Source organism: Gastrolobium bilobum, unplaced genomic scaffold (assembly GCF_033153095.1).
Source record: "Gastrolobium bilobum isolate Gb01-03AN ecotype WA unplaced genomic scaffold, APGP_CSIRO_Gbil_v1 utg714, whole genome shotgun sequence".
Lineage (NCBI taxonomy): Eukaryota > Viridiplantae > Streptophyta > Magnoliopsida > Fabales > Fabaceae > Gastrolobium > Gastrolobium bilobum.
In genome coordinates, this window is record NW_026899261.1 from 444,618 (window position 1) to 463,901 (window position 19,284).

Sequence of the window (19,284 nt, forward strand, 5' to 3'; positions counted from 1 at the left end):
CAAACTTTTTCATTGCTAAGGAGAGCCTACCAAACCATGCTCTTGGTGACTGTTTAAGACCATAGAGTGCCTTTTCCAGTTTACAAACCAAGTTCTGTTTTGAATGTATTGTTTTTACTCCTGGAGGTATTTCCATGTAAACTTCCTCTTCTAGGTCACCATTCAAGAAAGCGTTCTTCACATCAAATTGTTTTAAGTGCCAGTCTCGGTTTGCTGCTATAGAGATTAGTATTCTGATGGTATTCAGCTTTGCCACTGGAGCAAATGTCTCTTGATAATCTACCCCATATCTTTGTGTAAATCCCTTTGCTACAAGTCTTGCCTTGTACCTGTCAATGCTCCCATCTGCCCTTAGTTTCACAGTATAAACCCATTTGCAACCAATTGTCTTTTTTTCATCCGGTAAAGAAGTCAGACTCCAAGTGTTATTTTTCTGAAGTGCTTCCATTTCAGTGTTCATGGCTTGCTTCCATTTAGGATTTTCCAATGCTTCCTGCACACTATTAGGAATTTGTACAGTAGATAATTGATCAATTGTTAAAGCATATGATTCAGATAGCCTATGGGATGACACATAATTGCTAATAGGATATTTCCCTTTGGCTTTCAGATTCGGTTCATAAGTAGCCTTTGGAATGCCTTTGTTTGTCCTCTCAGATCGTCTAATATGAGTATTATCCAAAGGTACAGGTTCTGTATTTTCGGCAGAAGTGGCTTCAATAGCAGGTGGGATTGGATGATCTGTATTTTGGGCAGAAGTGGTTTCAGTGGCAGGGAGTTCAGAATGTGTTTCATGTAGAGGAGGAATAGGAATAGAATTAGAAGATCAGAATTCTTCTTCTCGAATATCAGATATCTCCCCTGGAGAAGAAGAAGTTGAAACTCCCCCTGAATAGTAAGCTTCGGATTCATTAAAAGAGACTTCAAGTGTGACATACATCTTGTGGGTTTGAGGATCAAAACAGCGGTAGCCCTTTTGGGAGTCAGAATAGCCCACAAATATACATTTCTTAGCACAGGGATCAAGTTTGGTGCGTAAAACTTTTGGAATGTGGACAAATACGGTGCAACCAAAAACTTTAGGTTCTAGATTCATAACATGAGGAATTGAAAAAAAGGTTTGAAGTTTTTGTTGAGGAGTGAGAAATTTCAAAGAGCTAGAGGGGGTCCGATTGAGAACATAAGCAGCAGAAAGAACAGCTTCTCCCCAATAGTGAGAGGGTACATTCATATCAAATAAAAAAGCTCAAGTAACTTCTAATAATTGCCTGTTTTTTCGCTCAGCCAAACCATTTTGCTGAGGTGTATAAGCACAAGAGGTTTGATGTTTGATCCCTTTAGAGTTTAAAAAAATCAGAAAATGCCTTATTTTTATATTCAAGCCCATTGTCAGATTGCAGTATTTGGATAAAAGTTTGAAATTGAGTGGCAACCATATTATGAAAATTTCGAAATACAGAAAATACTTCACTTTTGTTTTTCAGTAAAGAGATCCACATCATCCTAGTGCATTCATCAATAAAAGAAACATAATAAAAGGCATTCAAAAAAGAAGATACACGAGCTGGTCCCCATACATCAGAATGAATAACTTGAAAGGGAATTTCACTTTTATTTGAACTAGGATAAAAAGGCAGACGATGGCTTTTAGCCATTTCACAAGTAGAACAATGAAATTCAGAAGGATTACAATTCAAAAATAAATGAGGAAATAATTTATTCAGATAAGGAAACGAAGGGTGTCCTAATCTCCTATGCCAAAGCCATAGTGTAGAATTTTTATTTGCAGAACTATGAGCAACAGCTGCCTGAAAAGCTATGTCCGATGCATTATGAGAAGCGTCAAAAAAATAGAGATTGTGCTTTCTAACACCATAGCCAAGAATCATTTTTGTTTGGAGATCCTGAAATACACAGAATTTTGGGTAAAACAACACTGCACAATTAATTTCTGAAGTCAGTTTACTTACAGACAACAGATTAAATTCAAGAGAGGGGACCACAAAAACAGAGGACAGAGTAATGGTGGGTGACAAAACAAGGGTTCCTTGACCCGTAATTGAAGCAGTGCTACCATTGGCAGTAGTAACAAAGGTTGTATCACAAGGCAAAAATTCAGTCAAAACAGAAGCATCATGAATCATATGGTTTGATGCACCAGTATCAATTATCCAAGACAAATTGTTATAGTGAGTAGAAAGAGCAACAGAATTACCTAGTAAGCCTTCATAGATAGCATTTGCCTGAGGAGTGGAGACCGAATCACCAGCGGAGGAAAGGAGAGCTTTAGCTTTGCGACGAGGGCGTTTTGTGAAATCCCACCAATCGGGATACCCAATTAATTCATAGCACCGAGCCTTGGAGTGACCGGAATCGCCACAGTGAGTGCACTGGAAAGTCTTGGCAGAGGGACCTTCCTTTCTGTGTTTCGGGGCAGAAGAGACAGGAGCAGAACGAGAAACATGAGAGAGTAGAGCAGAGGAATCCGGTGAAGGGAACGGTTTTCCCATTGTAATCCGTTGCTGATATTAGCGACGAAGGAAGGCATAGGTGCTCTCCAAGTCCAGCTTTGGTTCTTTACGGAGGATCTCACCTCTGACTTGATCAAAATCAGAATCAAGCCCACTCAAAAAAATGTACACACGCATACGAGCCATTGAGGAGTGCGTGTGAACAACATCAGCAACGGAAGCAGCAGAGGAGGACATGCGATGATCGATCTCCTGAAAGATGGAGAGAAGTTCATTATAAAACACCGACAGAGGCCGGCCATTTTGCTTAGAAGAAAACGACCGTTGATGGAGTTCGAACAGGCATGATTCATCCGAACCATCGTAGAAGGTTCGCTTGGTCGCCTCCCATATGTCGTGAGCAGTCTCAAGACGGATGAACCTCTGCATCAACGAGGGTGACATCGAATCGATGAGCCAACTCTTCACTCTTTTGTTGTCGGTGACCCAATTGTCATAGGAGGGATCAGTGGGGGGAGGCTTCGGTGTCGAACCGGTGAGGAACCCAGACTTATTCCTTGCACCGATGCGCATGTCAAGAAGTTGTGACCAGAGTGGATAATTTGAGTCATCAAGGATGACAGAAAGAGGAAAGGATGAGGTCTCTTGTTGTATGATAATGTTTGAAGGAGAAGTGATAGAGGAACCGGGTGGAGTGGGAGGTGTGGGCGGTGTGGGGTTGTTGTTGTTGGTAGGATCCATTGACGGTGGAGGGGAAATATCAGGGTTAGGGATTGGGAAGGCTGTTCGGGTAGAGAAGAAGCGTTTCGGGTAGGGATTTGAGGAAATGGGTAGAGAAATTCAAAGAGAGGAAAGAAGGAAACCGGGTTCGGGTAAGAAAATTAAAAAAATGGGTCAGGAAAAACAAACTAAGAGAGATAGGTAGAAATACTTTCGAGGATTAGAAAATAATTCATCTGATACCATGTCAGAAATCTAATCCTGGAAATGTACATTGCTTTATTAATTTTCTCCTCTTTAACTGAGGTATTTATACAAGTATCATAAAAGAGAATTCACTTAAAATTAGATAACAACCTCTAAAAAACTAAACAACTAAACAACTCAATCCTATCCAATTTACATCAATAGCTCAACAACCGAAATTCTCTTAACAAACTAAAATCTATTTTCAACACTTATCATAGTCTTGACACTCGCATGTCATACAGTAACGGAAACTACTAGAACCAACAACAACATTTTATGTGAATATGCAACAAACTGTAGAAAATAATAATAATGTTACATGAGTTAGGATCATTTTACACCAGTATAAGTTACACATTTAATTTTATCCGTTGATCTCACTTATATCTAAAAACTTTAATTTTTTTAGTAATGTGAGCCATTAAATACAAGTGGATCAATGGTCAAGATTAAATGTAACTCTTTCACTGATGTAAGAATATATTGTCCCATATTATATATATGGATGGGCCATTTGTAAGTAATTATTAATAATAGAATAAGCAAATCATTCTCAATAATTAAAAGAGTATTATATAATTATTAATATTCTATATCATTGAAGGACCTTCCTAGATCAATCTCAAATTTTTCTGAATATCACCTGGCAAAGTAGAACAAAAAAGCAGCTTGCTTGAATGTTATGTCAAACTTAACTTTTGGCAGATTCTTTTGTACAGCTGTGCGAACAAGTATGGGTTGCCGGTAACCTAATATTTCAAGTTTGAACTTTTACTGTCTTTTGTTTATTGAAATACCGAATACGTGTTTAATATTTGGATTTTAGAAAAAAATTATTATTATTGAGGCGTTTGGTAGAGGAGAAATATTTTTTTGTCCGGAAAACTCGATTTTCAAAAATATAACTTTTATATTTAGTTTACGATAATATCCAAAAATTTAAAATTTAAAAAATTTCAATTTTTCGAAAATCCGGCTAAAATTCTTGTATCAAACGCCCCCTAAAGGTATTCTTATTCATTCTTCTCTGACTATCTTATCTTCAAAATAAGTTCTAAAACTAGTTTCTTATTAAAATATATAATGCATTGAATCACTGCTGTCTGAAAAAAGATAAAACTAATCACTCATTGGAAAAAGAAGCCTTTTTCCTCTAATCCATAAAAAATTTCAAAAATTACTTTCACCAAGATTTAAATCATAAACAAAGCAACCCTGGATGCTCAACTTTGCCTTGACCTACGGGTTTAGAAACCTCTTTTTTAATTTATAAACTCACTTCGAAAAAACCAAAAAAGACATATGAAATGCCTTTATTAATTTTTTAACTGTAAAATAGTTATATATATGATAAGACATTTTTATACAGAAAGTCTTATTCAATTAATAAATACTTTTCAATGATAATCATAGTTTGTATTTTTAATAATAAACTATGGGAAATGCAAGAGTTATGTAATATGAAAAAGAACAAATCAGCTTTTGGTGAAATCCACGAATTAAAAAAAAAAGAAAAAAAGAATGAGGCGCTTTTATCGATGAGACTTGTGAGTGCAGGAATTTTTTTTCTTTCATGTTACATAATTCTTATATTTCCATAAACTAATTGATGGTGGAAGCATCCTTCTAATGCTGCTTTATTCACTAATAAACAGATCGAAATTAATACACTAGCATGTTATAAAAAAAAAAAAAATTAATACACTAGCATTGTTGTGCTCAAACCTTTTTGGTTTCTTTTATAAATTCGAAGACTATCTAGATTGCGCCAAAATCACGTTTCTGCGGATATAAATGGAATTGCACAGTAACTAAAGGCATTGGGATGATTTTTCGAGTGAAAAAAGGTTATTTTTTGAGATGAGTATATATAATTGATTTTGAGAAATAAAATAATTGATTTTTATTAAATAATATATATATATATATATATATATATATATTTGTATTTATATTTAAAACTTATTTATTATTAATAATACTGTACACTTGATTTCAAAATTACGTAATCTGTAAAACACTTGATATTCCATTAACTACAAATTTTTAGATAAATTTTTTGAATAAGTAGCCAAAGATGATTCATTCATGGTATAATATTTTTACTATGAGTGAACATAAATTAAATCTAATTTTAAAAAACCGAAATGAAAAATAAGCTTATGTAAAAATGCAGAATAAATAATTTTTTCATTTATAAAACAAAAAATAAAATTATCTTCTTGTGCAAAATTAATGTGTGTATTATAACACTTTATTAAAAAAAACTAAATAAGATAAAATTTTACGTGAAAACATCCTTTTACATAGTGGCATAACGTGACAGTTAATAGATTTTTCTCAAAGGGAGAATGATGTAATTTGACTTCATATTTTGCAAAGTACCACTTACGTCTTGCACAAGTAACTAAAATAATTTTATATCTATAACCACCAACATCCTAAAGTTTTGCTTTTATATGTACATCGATGGGTCGATTATTTCATAGGAGATAAATTTATCTCTTGTATAAATATAAAAGTATGTATAATTTATATTTTTTTCTCTTTTCTTTTTAAATGTACTCATATATGGTGTATAGAAAATAAATTTATTTTCTAAAAAAAATAAACCATATATCTATATATATAAAAGCAAAACCAAGATATTAGCAATTGATAAATCATTTCCAATTCTTATATGCATACGTGTCTCAGTTCAAACGCAAGCGCAAATGCAACGCACTCTGGCTGACACGCAAAAATGCCAAACAATCATGAATTATTATTAAGTCTCTTTTAAAATAGAAATTATTTATTCTTAATTTAATTTAAAATATACAGTAATTTTAATCAGTTAAAATTTAAAAATAAACACACTTTTAAGTATACGTTTTTCGTAAAAACTTCAATAATTTTTGTTGTTGTTTTTTTTTAGCAAATTATAATAAACTAAAATCATTGTTGAATTATTAGGCAGTAACGTGGCACAACTCATAATAAGACAATAACGTCGTATGAAATGAATAAAATTAAATAAGGTAGGTGAGAGAGGATAAGGTTGGGAAACCATCGAAGTTAAAAAAGACACAAGCACAAAACTGGTACAAGCACACTGAAACTCTTAAAGTGGAAACCGGCTACCATTACCACTTTTGGACTTTAGTTTTCAGATAACACACACTTACCGCACTTCCCTCTTAGATAACGGTGGCGCCCCTTTTATTATTACCGGCTATTCAGGTCACCCTCTTCCTTGCTCTCTCACTCTCTATATATATCTTAAATTAAAATCCAAACATCCCATCGATATTTCCCAGTGACTGTTTTTTTATACTTTCGGATTCACATTCAACCCGACCCGATTCTATTGTTTGAGAACACAGAGAGAGAGAGATGATACTGGTGGCGATTGTGGCTGAGGTGCTGGAGGAGTACACGGCGTTGCTGGCGAGGGTGGTGGAGCAAGTTTTCCGTTCCGCGCCTGTACCGCGACGGGTTCGTTTTCTGATCCTCCATAGCCTTCCCTTTGCTTCTTCTCGCCCTAGGAGGATTCGAGATCCTCCCCCTGCATATTAGTTCTTCCTTCTTCTTCTTCTTTTCTTCAGTTTTTTCTTTTTTTTGGGTGTAATTTTGTGAGTGATGGTGGCTCTCCATCTTTGTGTGCCATTATCGAGCTTGTGTAAATTTTTTTTGTTTTTTTATTTTTGTGCATGTGACTAAGGATACATCGAGTTTTCGGTAGATCCTTCATCTGGTGGCATTTGGCATTTGTTTTATTTTTGGGTTTGATGTTTCTAATTACAAATGATAGAAGTTATCTCATTTTTTTGAGAAAGACACACTAAATAAAAATCATTGCGTGAATGATTTTTTTTAATTTAAATTTTAAGTAAAAAAATTTATTTTGTGTCTGTGTAATAATAAATAACTTTATATTATTTAAAATAATACATATTTTTTTCTTTTATTTATACTAAATTATTAATAAATAATTTATTTTAAAATTAAGTAAGAGAATAATTTGATGGGTGTTTGGTTGTGGAGAAATTGTTTGGTTGGGGAAATTTTTTTTGAATACTATAGAAATATAATTGATAAGAAAATAGTTGAAAAGTGAATTTGGTAAGAAAATATAAAAAAAGTTGTTTGGTTGAGTAAAATTTTACCAAGAATATTAACACAATTTTAGTATCAACTTTTTCATTTACCTAGCAAAATCACAATACAGAATTTGGTTTAAGATTACATACAAATTTTTTTTCCAACAATACAATTTTTCCCAGCAATTTTTTTTTTAAGTGTTAGCAAACATGGTATTATTGAATGTCCATCCTCACTTCCCCGTGCATCTTACAAAAATCTCCAACCAAATACCACGTAACATGTTTGGTTTAAATGTTGTCAAACGAAAAGGACGGAAATACGCGATACGAAGCACGAAAATCAAAAGGATTTTTTTTTCCTTCGGCCAAATGGGTTATTTAATGACCTTGAAATTTAAGACAAAGCACTAATCATCTCAATAAGTTAAAGTTTGATGACCTTATGGGGGCGTTTGGTACGCGGGATTTTGAGGGATTCCCGGGAAACTGAATTTTTCTAAATTTTAAATTTTCAGATATTATCATAAACTGAATGCAAAAATCATATTTTTGAAAATCGAGATTCCCGGACAAATAAAAATTTCTCTTGTACCAAACGCCCCCTATAATTCTAAAACAAAACATCAATCATCTCGATAAGTTAATTTTTCAAAATAAACTATGTTTGTAAACTTAAATTATAATAATATACCCCAAAGAAACAAATTATAATAATTGATATTTTCATTAAAAAGACAACTGACACCAATATATCGGTCATAAAATGGGTTTCCCATTCCCCTAAAATGAAAGTTACTTCGTGTGCCCAACAAATTGGACTATTACAACGCGCATTTTGAAGAGGTTTCTCCTTTAGGTATTGTTTCGCACGAAATAAATATTGGTTAGTGCTTTAATATAAAGCATTTTCATGAACTAGAGTCATGGCATACAGGCATTATCATACTAATTCTTTTTTTTATTCAATCCTAAATTATTTACAAACATTATTCAATCTTGTATTATGATAACTATGATTAAATTAAATTACAATATAATAAGTTCAATATTTTTTCCAATTAAATGACGACAAAAGTTAAATTCTTTTATCCTTGTACATTGATATCAATATACTTCCGAGGATTAGCCCACAGAATCCTAGGCAAATTATAGAATTAACAAATGTATCATTAGACGAATGTTTATAGTATATTCTGCATGTTCATTATTTTTTAATTATAATTCTAGTGAGAGTTTAACACCTCAAATAATTGTTATTGTAATGGAATAGAGAAAAAAAAAAAGTTTCTGCACCCTTCGAATCGCGCGTCCACAGAGAACCGTTAGTAGCCACCACATGGGATGTTTCAAGTTTTCGGTGGATGTTTCGTTCACAATAAAGAGTTATTTAATTCAAATGGTTCAATCATAAATTAGACAATGAAAGTTGAATCCAGTAAAAGAAGAACGTAATTCTCTATAATTATGATGGATTTTCATTTTTTTTTCTTGCAATGATTGATTAGCATATAGCGCTTTCCATTATCAATGGGCGAAAATTGATGCCACGATCAAGAAAGGACTACTTTATATCATCAGCAAAGAGAAAGTATTGCTCCTTAAAAGTTACTTTTACTAAATAGGTCAAAAGTGATCAGTGTTAATGTGTTGTTTCTGATTTTAACTTGGAATGGAGCAACAAAAAGGATGAATCAAGTAATAAGTATATTTGAGTTTAACGATTGAGAGATTTTTACCCTATCAAAAGTTTGAACTTGCAAGAAAATATTTTAAAAATGTTTGTAGTAAAGGGTAATTTCAATATCTTGATTAAGAATTATTCTTACATCCAATGAACGTAGGGGCAAGTTAGACTATTATGCCACTCGAAGACTATTATGAGAATTTTAATAGCTTTTTTTATAACGAGGATAATGTTTCTTCTTTTTTATGAATTTCGACCCAAGGACCGTTTTGTAGGTCTAACTTTTTCTTGGGTGGTGCTAGTGGTTTATAGGAGGTTTTAGACTTTCTTCTTCCGTAATGTCATCCTCCTCGTCATAATGCATCCAACTGTCACAATCAGGACCACACATGCTAGATCGACATCTTGGATAAAATTACTGTCAATCTTATCTGTGTTGGTGCGGTATACGTTTAATATAAAAACTACGGATAAACACTAGTTTTACATGTACTAATCCACTCTAAAACTAAGGGAATTAGTTTTACTAGCTCTTCTGATGGAATCATCATTGGAATTTGAATAATGGATGCAACTTCTTTTTCTTTGTTTGTCATAATTAACAGAACATTTGTATAAGAGAAATTAATTGTGTGATTTTTTTTTTCTCTCTCCTCTTTTCTCTTTAGATGGTCCACATGAGCCGGATTCAGTGTATATTGGCTCCTATACAACGAATAAATCTTTGGTATTACTGCTGTATCTAAATTCAGTGCATCCTATCAATGAGAACACTACACATTAGAGAAGAAAAAAAAAATTAACTAACATGTAATATTCTCATTTGTGAGATATACTGAATCTTTGATACAGCAGTAGTATCAAAGATTTATTCCTATACAACAAGAGTTTTCTTTGATATTACTGCAGTACTTTTATCATTTTTTAAAAAGGTAAAGTACCAAAATTTGAAAGAAAATGTAAATAAAGGCATGAATTTATATAAAATGAAAATTTTCTAATTGGGAAAAAAGAAAAAAAAAAAAGTATGTGTAATTTTAAACGACATAACTTATGTCATTTCACTCTCATGAAAAGATGAGATTCATACCTTTTTTTTGTCCACTTTCTCTCTTTCATAATTTATCTTTCTTTTTTTTTTCACTTAAAATGACACAACTTTACATCTTTTAAAATGACACGCACTTTTAAAAAATGAAGAAGAAATACAGAGTTTGATACTCCCGTGTATCATAAAAAAATCCCCCATACAACAAGTTGGTAAGGCAAGGCCAGTTGAATGATTTTTGAAGTCTATAAATGACCATACAAAGCGTAGTTGAAATAACTTTCCGAAACTTGCTTGTAAAAAAAAGACTTTTATGTTTTGCTTATTTTAGTTCTTTTTATAAAAATTAAAATTATTTATATTTAAAAAAATATTTAATTTTTGACTTCTGTTTTTTCAGAAACTAAAATTGTTAGCTTCCAAAAATTGATTTTTTTTTTATAACTTCTATTTTTTTTTTTAAATTCGACATCCAAATGAATTTTGTAGCATAAGTGTTTTTTTTTTCTTCTAAAAAAGTACTTTTTTACTAAAAAAAAGCAATCCAAACAAACCTGACTCCATCGGAGAGAGAATTGTCTTTTAAGTTTGACATTGTAATTAGAAATATTGTAAAGACTACACTTCTTACATGAAGAATGCTTAAAGGAGTAAAAGGACCAATTATTTCCGTCGATGGAGAGATCATTTTTTGTGCGATCATTATTTTTTGTGCGTCAGTAGTAGGTGCACGTGTCATTCAATAAGTGATACTTTGATAAAAGAATATTTTCTCTCCTTTCCATACAAGCATCACAGTTATTCCTCAATTTCTATTGGCTAGATGCACTGAGTGAATGATGCATCAATAGTACCGTAAATATTTCCCTCAATGGAAGACAAAGTCTACGAGTCTTAATCAGAATAGCTCTCTTGTACTCAAGCTATGTTGATCACGAAAAATACTATCCTAAATTATTATAAGTTATACCCAGCCGTTTGGTTCCTATCTGTGTAATTTCGCTAAATATCCAAAGTACCATCCCACGGTTTGTCTTGTGTTAGGTGTAAAAGGTCCTTAAACAATTTAATTAAAGGGATTAGTATTTCTCATCTCTACTTTCTTTATATGATCATATATGGACTTTACACACTTTTATGTATGTGTAAAAAATAAGATTATCTCTTACAACATAAAAAATATTAATCCCTTAATTAAATGCATAAATCGCTTGTTCTATGTTTCTGTGATTTGCATATAAGGTGTAAATAGGTAAAATGGTCTGCAATGAACTATGGCTTGCCCTATTTAATATATTTAACAAAGTACAATAGACTCATTTTAAAAAAATGTATCAATAAAATAGTTTATAATTTTTTTTATAAGGTCTACTTTATAATTATACTGATCAATTTGTATCATGTTATTTATTTTAAAAAATAGACTTAAATAGGTTACGTCAAATTAAAAAAAAAGACATACAAGTCATAGTCAAACTCAACATTTTACATTGACTTAATTTATTTAGGCAAAAGCTTAATTTAACATAGCTCATTTACACTCATATTTAGATAGTACAGTCTTTATTTGTTTTAAATTGTAAAAGGAAAAGGAAAATGCTTAAAGCGTATCTCTTATCTCTTACGTTTTTGTATAAATCATGGATAGGTTGTACAATTAAGGTCTAAATGTATAAGAATTTTATTTAAACCAATAATAATCAGGTAATAAAATTTATAAATATAAACTTTGAAGATAATCTATATTCACGAGTAACGTAACATTGATCTTCGCCACTCTTGTTATATTTTCCATTGATTGAAGAGTGTTTTAGTCTCAAAAGATCACAATTTTTGTCACCAGCTTAATATTTTGGCATTAGCTTAAATGTTTTGCTGGCTCCGCCACTGTATAAATCATTAAGAAAGCTCAACTCAACAATTTATGCTTTTGGGTATAAATATTTTTTTTATACTCCGTATATCTTTTATTAAGTATGAAAAAAAGTAACACACATTTATGTTAGGGGTTTACATTTATCATGCGACAAAAAAAAAAAAAGATTTCCTACTGATACAATATTTTGTGGGACATGTATTTTTTGAAACGAAAAATAAAAAAAAAACTAAGACACGAAAAACGAATTTCTATAACATGATAAATTTACGCAATATAATTTTTATAAAACCCTTTATGTTATGGCTATTTCTTTCCCTATTTTATTTTTATTTTTTTATCTTAGAAATGGGAGTAACTACTCCCTTATCACCGAAAATGTAATCAAATTATACTTTCCGATTAATTTAAAGTTAACGACAAATGTTAAAAGCATTAAAGATTGGTGCTTCAAAGAATGGCTGATCGGGCTTACTCGTGCTGTCTGAGGAAAGAATAGGTGCGCTTATTGGCTTGCGGGTCTCTCTCATGATTCTCTCGAGAATCTGATTATTCCCCAGGATGTTCCCTTTGTTCTGGGTCCTCTCCTGACCCATGAGTAACTCTAGATCTCTAGCTTTATAGTTTTTTCTTTTGGGCTTTGGCCCCCTTGTGTACTAAAAAAAGCAAAAAAGTTAACGACAAATTCCAAGAAACTTCATACATAGAAGAGAAACAAGTGTATCAAGCCATTTTCCCGGGTCAAATTATCTCCATTGTTAATCACTTGATTTGGACCACGAATAAAATCAATTCAACTCAAAATTTTAAAAATATTAAATGAAGTCTTATTTAATGATTTATATTATTTTTTAGAGGAAGAATATATTTATAACCAAAAAAGTTTACCATTTTTACAATTAACTTAATCATCGTTAATTTCTGTCAATCTAACGGTTATAATTATTTTAAAAATTATTGAGTCATATTTATTAATTAATTATTAATTTTTAATAAATTCAATAAATTATAACCGTTAGATTGACAAAAATCAAAGTATATCCTGCCCCTATTTTTTGGTTACATCTTTTTACATAAAAGTCCTTTAAATTTGAAATCTAAACATATTTACCAAAAAAAAAAAAAAATCTAAACATTGTATAGGCATATATTTTTTTTTAAATTTTATCTTATATTTATTTAATTCGACAAGTGCCTGCGCGCTGAAACGATTCTTTACATAAACCATCCATACCTTAAATCAAATATTAAGGATAATTGCTACTTGGCTAAGAAGTTGGAGTGCTAGACTGCCAAAAAAACCAAAAAAACCTTTGAAGTCAATAACCTCAATCTCTTTGATCTTGCATACCGACATCCTACCCCTTCTACTGTATTTGATACTTCTCTCTCTCTCTCTCTCTCTCTCTCTGCAACTATTGATCAATTTTGCTTCTCTGCATTTTCTAACCAAGTTTTGACTTTGACCTTTTGAGGCTGTTTGAGTTGGTTGTTATGATTATCGGCTTCCAAAATCCAAACGTAAAAGGATGAATCAGAATAAGCAAGTAGCCTCATTGACCACGACGCGTTTGTCACCACTGGCTAAACCCTTCACGCTTAACCGCTCTTCGCACCAACCCGGTTCGATGCTCTCAACTCATGAACCTTGTGTCTATTCCTTGCAACACTGTAACCATGATGACCCTTTTAGTTCTTTGCTTGATTCTTTTCGAAAAACTAACCTCGCTTCTAAGGGTGACTATGGGTTTGGCCAGGACACTCTCACAACAACTTTACCAGTTGAAACTGCTACTCAGGCCCAGGAAAAAACCCTTCTTGAACAGCACCCTTCTCTGGATTTGCCAAAAAATGGTGACTTTGATGGGCTTAATTGGTCACACTTTGATATTATGGACGATTTCTCGTTGCTCAATTACTCACCATGTGTTACTACTGGTTTAGGTAATGGGAGTGAGGTGAGTTATGGTCAGCAAGGAGTGGATTTTCACAAGAGTTTGTTTGGCAAAGGAAATGATGTTGGCAGTTCAGCTGCTGATGCCAGCATTTTTCACAAAGGTAGTTTCTTTTAATGCCTTGCAAAATTTCTTCTGTAGTTTTTTAGTTTGACTGATTGACTCGGGTGCTTATGGTTGATTCTGATGCTTATGTTTTTACTTCATTGTATTATTTCATATTGATTATTCTTTTCTTGTCTTATTGATTCCCAATCCCTTACTTTTGACATTTGAGGCCAATGTATCTTTTGATAAGCATTTTATTTTACCTTTAATAATTGATTTTGCTTTGATGCAATTTTTGTTTTAACAAATTAAGCTTTTTTCTGCATAAATGAGGATTACAAGTTGGAAATTGTCCTATTCTAGTTTCCTTCTCTTTTTCATATTCTGAGTCTATTGTAAGATTCTGAGCTCTGTGTTTTAAGGTTGCTGACATGCAGTTATATGTATAAGGTTTAACAATTGGAAAAAAGCTCCTCCAAATTGACCAAGTGCGATTATATTTACCCTTGAATTTTAGTGTGTTAAGATCTTGATACACATTAAATTAAATGAGAGGTGGATATCCTAACAATTGAGGGGCACGTGGTTCTATAGATAAAGAAGGAATTTTTAAGAGAATCTTGAAATCTTTATTGCTGTTGAAAATTATAGTTGGCACAATTTCTAAAGCAATTCTTCATCATTTCATATTGCAAACTCTTCTCTAGTCAATTGAATATTTAGAATATCTACTAATATTGCATTTAAGACAGGAGGGAAGTGTATGTTTTAACTTGTGACAGCACTGCTTACATTGGATCCCTCCTTCATGTAATGCAGTTAGTGTATCATGAGCATGGTTGCAACTCGGATTTTTCTTTTATTTTCGTATTTTTATAATTAAGGAACCTCACTAATGTGATCCTTTAGCTGTGAAGTTTGGATATCTTTCAGCAATGAAATCCATGCTTCAAGAGTTGAGATTGAAATTGTCTTCCTCCTAAGTGTGAGGAATTACACAGGCACTACACTACACACAAATTAGGCTTAGTTACCTTCAGAAATAAAAATACCGGTATTCACTTAACTGCAAATTATAACTATGAATTTTGTAGGTTTAGGGAAGTTAAATGAAGTTTTCTCCTTAAGCCCTTGTGCATCACTGCATCTTAAAGTTTTGTTACTTGAAAGATAAGTGTTGAGATATATAGTCCCACATTGGTTGTATGTGCAACTAATGTGGAGTTTATAAGGTCTTGGGCACTCCCACCCTTTGAGCTAACTTTTGGGATGGTGTATCCCAAGGTTCTTTACATGGTATCAAAGCCTCGCCGCCCCTCACTTTCTCTTGTGGCGTTTCTTAGCACAGGTAGGTTGGGCCTGTTGCATTGTCCACTCTTCAAGCCCAATGGGCTTTCGTGTGAAGGGGCGTGTTGAGATATATAGTCCCACATTGGTTGTATGTGCAACTAATGTGGAGTTTATAAGGTCTTGGGCACTCCCTCCCTTTGAGCTAGCTTTTGGGATGGTGTATCCCAAAGTTCTTTACAATAAGAAAGTGAGTTTGTTTCACTCTATGGTCTCATGGACATCTAAGACTCTAAAAATAAGATTTGACTCTTTTATTATACGTTGTTCTCTTCTTGAAACTGTTTTGAAGATTAACTACACTCATGAGCGTGTCAGTGTCTGTACAGTGGTAATTTGGTAATCCTTTACAACTATTAAGTGAAAAAAATGTACAATTTTCATATCTGAAGTGATGACTGATGGGGATGTTTTAGCTATAGATATATCATTATCTTTATTGTTCCAATTATGCTCCCCATATATGGTAATATTAGTTTTACAGTGAACCAATAAAATAGGTTCAATTATACTGCTATCAAGGGCATCAAAGGCTTGCTCCTATTTAGGATTGACCTCTAATATTCTGTTCTTGAATTTCGATTAAGTCTTTTGACAAGATTTAGTTTGATGCTTCATATAAAATTTTATTAAAAATAAAAAATGGGACAAATAACTGAGAAAATTTGGAATGATATGTACAGGTAAGCATTCTGTTGATGGGTTGAATCCCTGTCTAAGAGTGTCTCATGGTATTTTCAATAAAAGCACTTCTACGATTGTGGCAAAAGACATTCTACCGAATTCTAAAGGCTCAATACACACAGCTGATGAATCTAGCTCCTTTCATATTTCTAATTGTAAGGTTGCCCCAGTCAAGTTATCAACAACTGATATGTCCTCTGCTAAAACCACTCCTCAAAATCAGTCTTCTAAGAATTTAGGTGACAATGGCTCTGAGGTGGATTCTCCTTGTTGGAAGGGAACCATGGCTTTTTGTCCAACTCCAGAAGAAAGTTCAGGGTCTGCACAATTTCATCATGTTGAGAAAGCAACAGAAAAACATAACAGTTTAAATCCTCGGGCTCCTCAATTTTTTCCTGGTGTTGGATACATTAAAGATGATTTTGTGTCTTCCAACTCTAGTGTGCCTGTAGCTACTGATTTGTTGTCAGGAGAGGACACATTCATGAAAACTGTTATGGAAAAATCCCCAGTAGAATTGAATATGGGAATTGAACTTCGGCATTCTAGTAACATCTGTGGAAGAGAAATGGCATTTAATATGCTTAATGATCCACAAAATAGCTCTGTGGATCCTGTGCTAAATTCACTATGTATGACGACTCAATCTTCTTCTAAAGAAGATTGCTTGACGTCAAAAGGGAAGCTTGTAACTATCGTTGATGTTGATGACTTTGTAAAGGGAACTAAAGATCCCAGGTCTAGTAGGTCAATCAGTGAGGTTTTCCCTGCCAAGGGTCATTCTCCAACTCCAACTTCGACAACATTATCAACCCAAGTTAGTGTTGTTACTGATCTTCTTAAAACATTTGAAGGTGTTTCTAAGTCTTTGATTGAATCACCAAAACCTGATGTTGATGTAATGGTCAGAGCAATACATGTTCTTTCAGAATTACTTGTACAAACTGGTGTGGACGGAGTAGATTCATGTAATGAACATGATCATATTATTATGATCCAGAAAATAATCAATAATCTGAATGTTTTTAGCACAAAAAAATGTGGCCAAAGGATTCCAACCCTTGATTCAACTCCTGCAGATAGTCCATTTTGTCTTGACAGGTCATTAGAGCAGCGTCCCAAGGTATGTATGAATCTATGTCTTCGAAGCAATTTATGCACGGTAGCAGCCTGGCTGGGCCATTTTATTTTCCTTTTTTGCTCAATCTTTTTGGCTTTTGAAACTGAGATGTGCATGTCTACTTTCAAGGGACTTGAAATGACAAGGATAGAGACCTGTACTGTTCAACACCAGCTTTATCCGCAGAATGAGTATATGGGGAAAAACAGAGTTTCTAAAGATTTTGGTGAGAGTGGACAGTCTCCTTTTGCATCTTGCAGTAATGAAGGCACTGAGAAAGGCAATGAAATTGCTCAGGTACCCGTATGGCTGTGATTGTAATTAGAATCCAATCAGATTTTGTGTTTTCCAAAATCTGAAATAAATATTTGAGTTTTTGTCGCTTCAGGACATTCGGAGAAGGCTTGGGAAAAAACTGGATTTTGATAAACAAATGCATCCAATGGCTTTCCTGTTTTGGAATTTATGGCTTGATTCTGAAGCAGAACAGTGTTATACGAAATATAAAACTTATCATGGCCTAATGGAAGCTGGGGTGGATGTAAGTTGCACAAATGTTGCGGTATTTCCCTCTGCCTTAAAATCTTATATCAATCTTCCCTTTTCTTTACCAGCTAATTATATATATATATACTGTAAAGAACCTTGGGATACACCATCCCAAAAGCTAGCTCAAAGGGTGGGAGTGCCCAAGTTCTTATAAACTCCACATTAGTTGCACATACAACCAATGTTGGACACTATATATCTAAAGAGTGAGAGTGCCCAATGCCTTATAAACCTCACATTAGTTGCCCATACAACTAATGTGGGACTATATTTCTCAACATATATATATATATATATATGGAAAGCGATTAACTTTTACTAGTAGAAGAATAAGAACTCTTATGCCGATTGTTAATTGTTGATTCTGCTTGCATCAAATGTTTCACGTGAACTCTCTAACTCTCATCTCCAATAAATTAGAATCATTAAATGCAAGTAGAATCAAGGATTAGTAATAAGTGTATCAGTTCTTATTCTGATACTAGTATAAGAATAACAAGTTTTTATATCCAAGTTTAATTGTTGATCCTACTTGCAAGCATATTTAAGGTTGAAAGTGTAATTTAATTTCTATTTTCAGGATTTGTGGTGCAAGAGAACCAACTAGAGGCTGTAATTAGACATCGGAGATATCATACATAATATCAACTAATTCTGGTATTAATTTCTACTTGTACAAATGCAACTGATTCATGTAAACGCAATGAATCTGGACTGATATCAAGAGGGGGAAATTGTAATAGTTGATATTGTACTACGTAAAGAGTTCTATCATGCCACTATTATTTGTGGTTTGTTTTTAAAGTTGACAGAAATATGCTTAAGCAAGTTTAACCACATTCAAATACTGATAATTATTGTCTATATATAGATTTTTTTTATTTGTATCGGGATATAATTAGGTTTATTAACTTTTTTTGTTCCATTTTTTATTTGCATCAATATTATCGTGTAGGAAATTGCTTACTAATTCTTTTGTTTGGTCTTCTGGAGTATGCGAATAGCTGCGTAGCTTCCTGCTTTGGAGTTCTTTGGATGATTCAGTGACCTATATATGAGTTGTTTATCGAAAAGACCTATGCTTGCTCATTCACATGGTGTGGTTCATGTCATCTTCACTTGTTCTCTCCTAAACTTTCAAGTTACTCTGTTAACCACTTTTGTGAAGATATCATGACGTTGATGCTACTTATGTAGTGTACTTCTCTCCTGAACCTTTTTTATTCATGTCATTGTGTCAACTCTTCCTTAGGGAACACTGAACAAGGTCAAGTTATTCTACTATATATAAACACAAGCCCATCAACATCAACAACACCTTTATCTCAAATTAATTGGGGCCTAAAGAAAATTTCTGAAAGAAATTTGAATTATGGATTATATAAGTTAGGCTACTGGTAAATGACACAATGTGGCTAGTATCTATAACTGTTGCATATATAATGACA

At 33.0% G+C, this 19,284-nt stretch overlaps 2 protein-coding genes across 4 annotated transcripts; both read left to right on the forward strand.

Moving 5' to 3' along the window:
- The first annotated feature begins 6,513 nt into the window (after positions 1 to 6,513).
- On the forward strand, positions 6,514 to 7,277 carry LOC133288930 (uncharacterized). Its single transcript, XM_061486773.1, has one exon. It carries the CDS (start codon positions 6,816 to 6,818, stop codon positions 6,996 to 6,998), a length of 183 nt encoding a protein of 60 aa, XP_061342757.1. The 5' UTR covers positions 6,514 to 6,815; the 3' UTR covers positions 6,999 to 7,277.
- Positions 7,278 to 13,406: 6,129 nt separating this feature from the next.
- Positions 13,407 to 19,112, forward strand: LOC133288922 (uncharacterized). Of its 3 annotated transcripts, XR_009748421.1 has the most exons (7): positions 13,407 to 13,987; positions 14,078 to 14,191; positions 16,167 to 17,329; positions 17,417 to 17,584; positions 17,676 to 17,849; positions 18,417 to 18,493; positions 18,841 to 19,112. XR_009748421.1 is itself a non-coding variant. In XM_061486763.1 (6 exons), the coding sequence occupies exons 1-6, from the start codon at positions 13,663 to 13,665 to the stop codon at positions 18,441 to 18,443; spliced, it is 1,971 nt and encodes a 656-aa protein (XP_061342747.1). In that variant the 5' UTR covers positions 13,407 to 13,662; the 3' UTR covers positions 18,444 to 18,725. The 3 variants fall into 3 exon arrangements, 2 of the variants coding, with proteins under 2 accessions (XP_061342747.1, XP_061342748.1); XM_061486763.1 differs by lacking the exon at positions 18,841 to 19,112 and having other exon boundaries at positions 18,417 to 18,725; XM_061486764.1 differs by lacking the exon at positions 18,841 to 19,112 and having other exon boundaries at positions 16,167 to 17,290; positions 18,417 to 18,725.
- Positions 19,113 to 19,284: the final 172 nt, after the last annotated feature.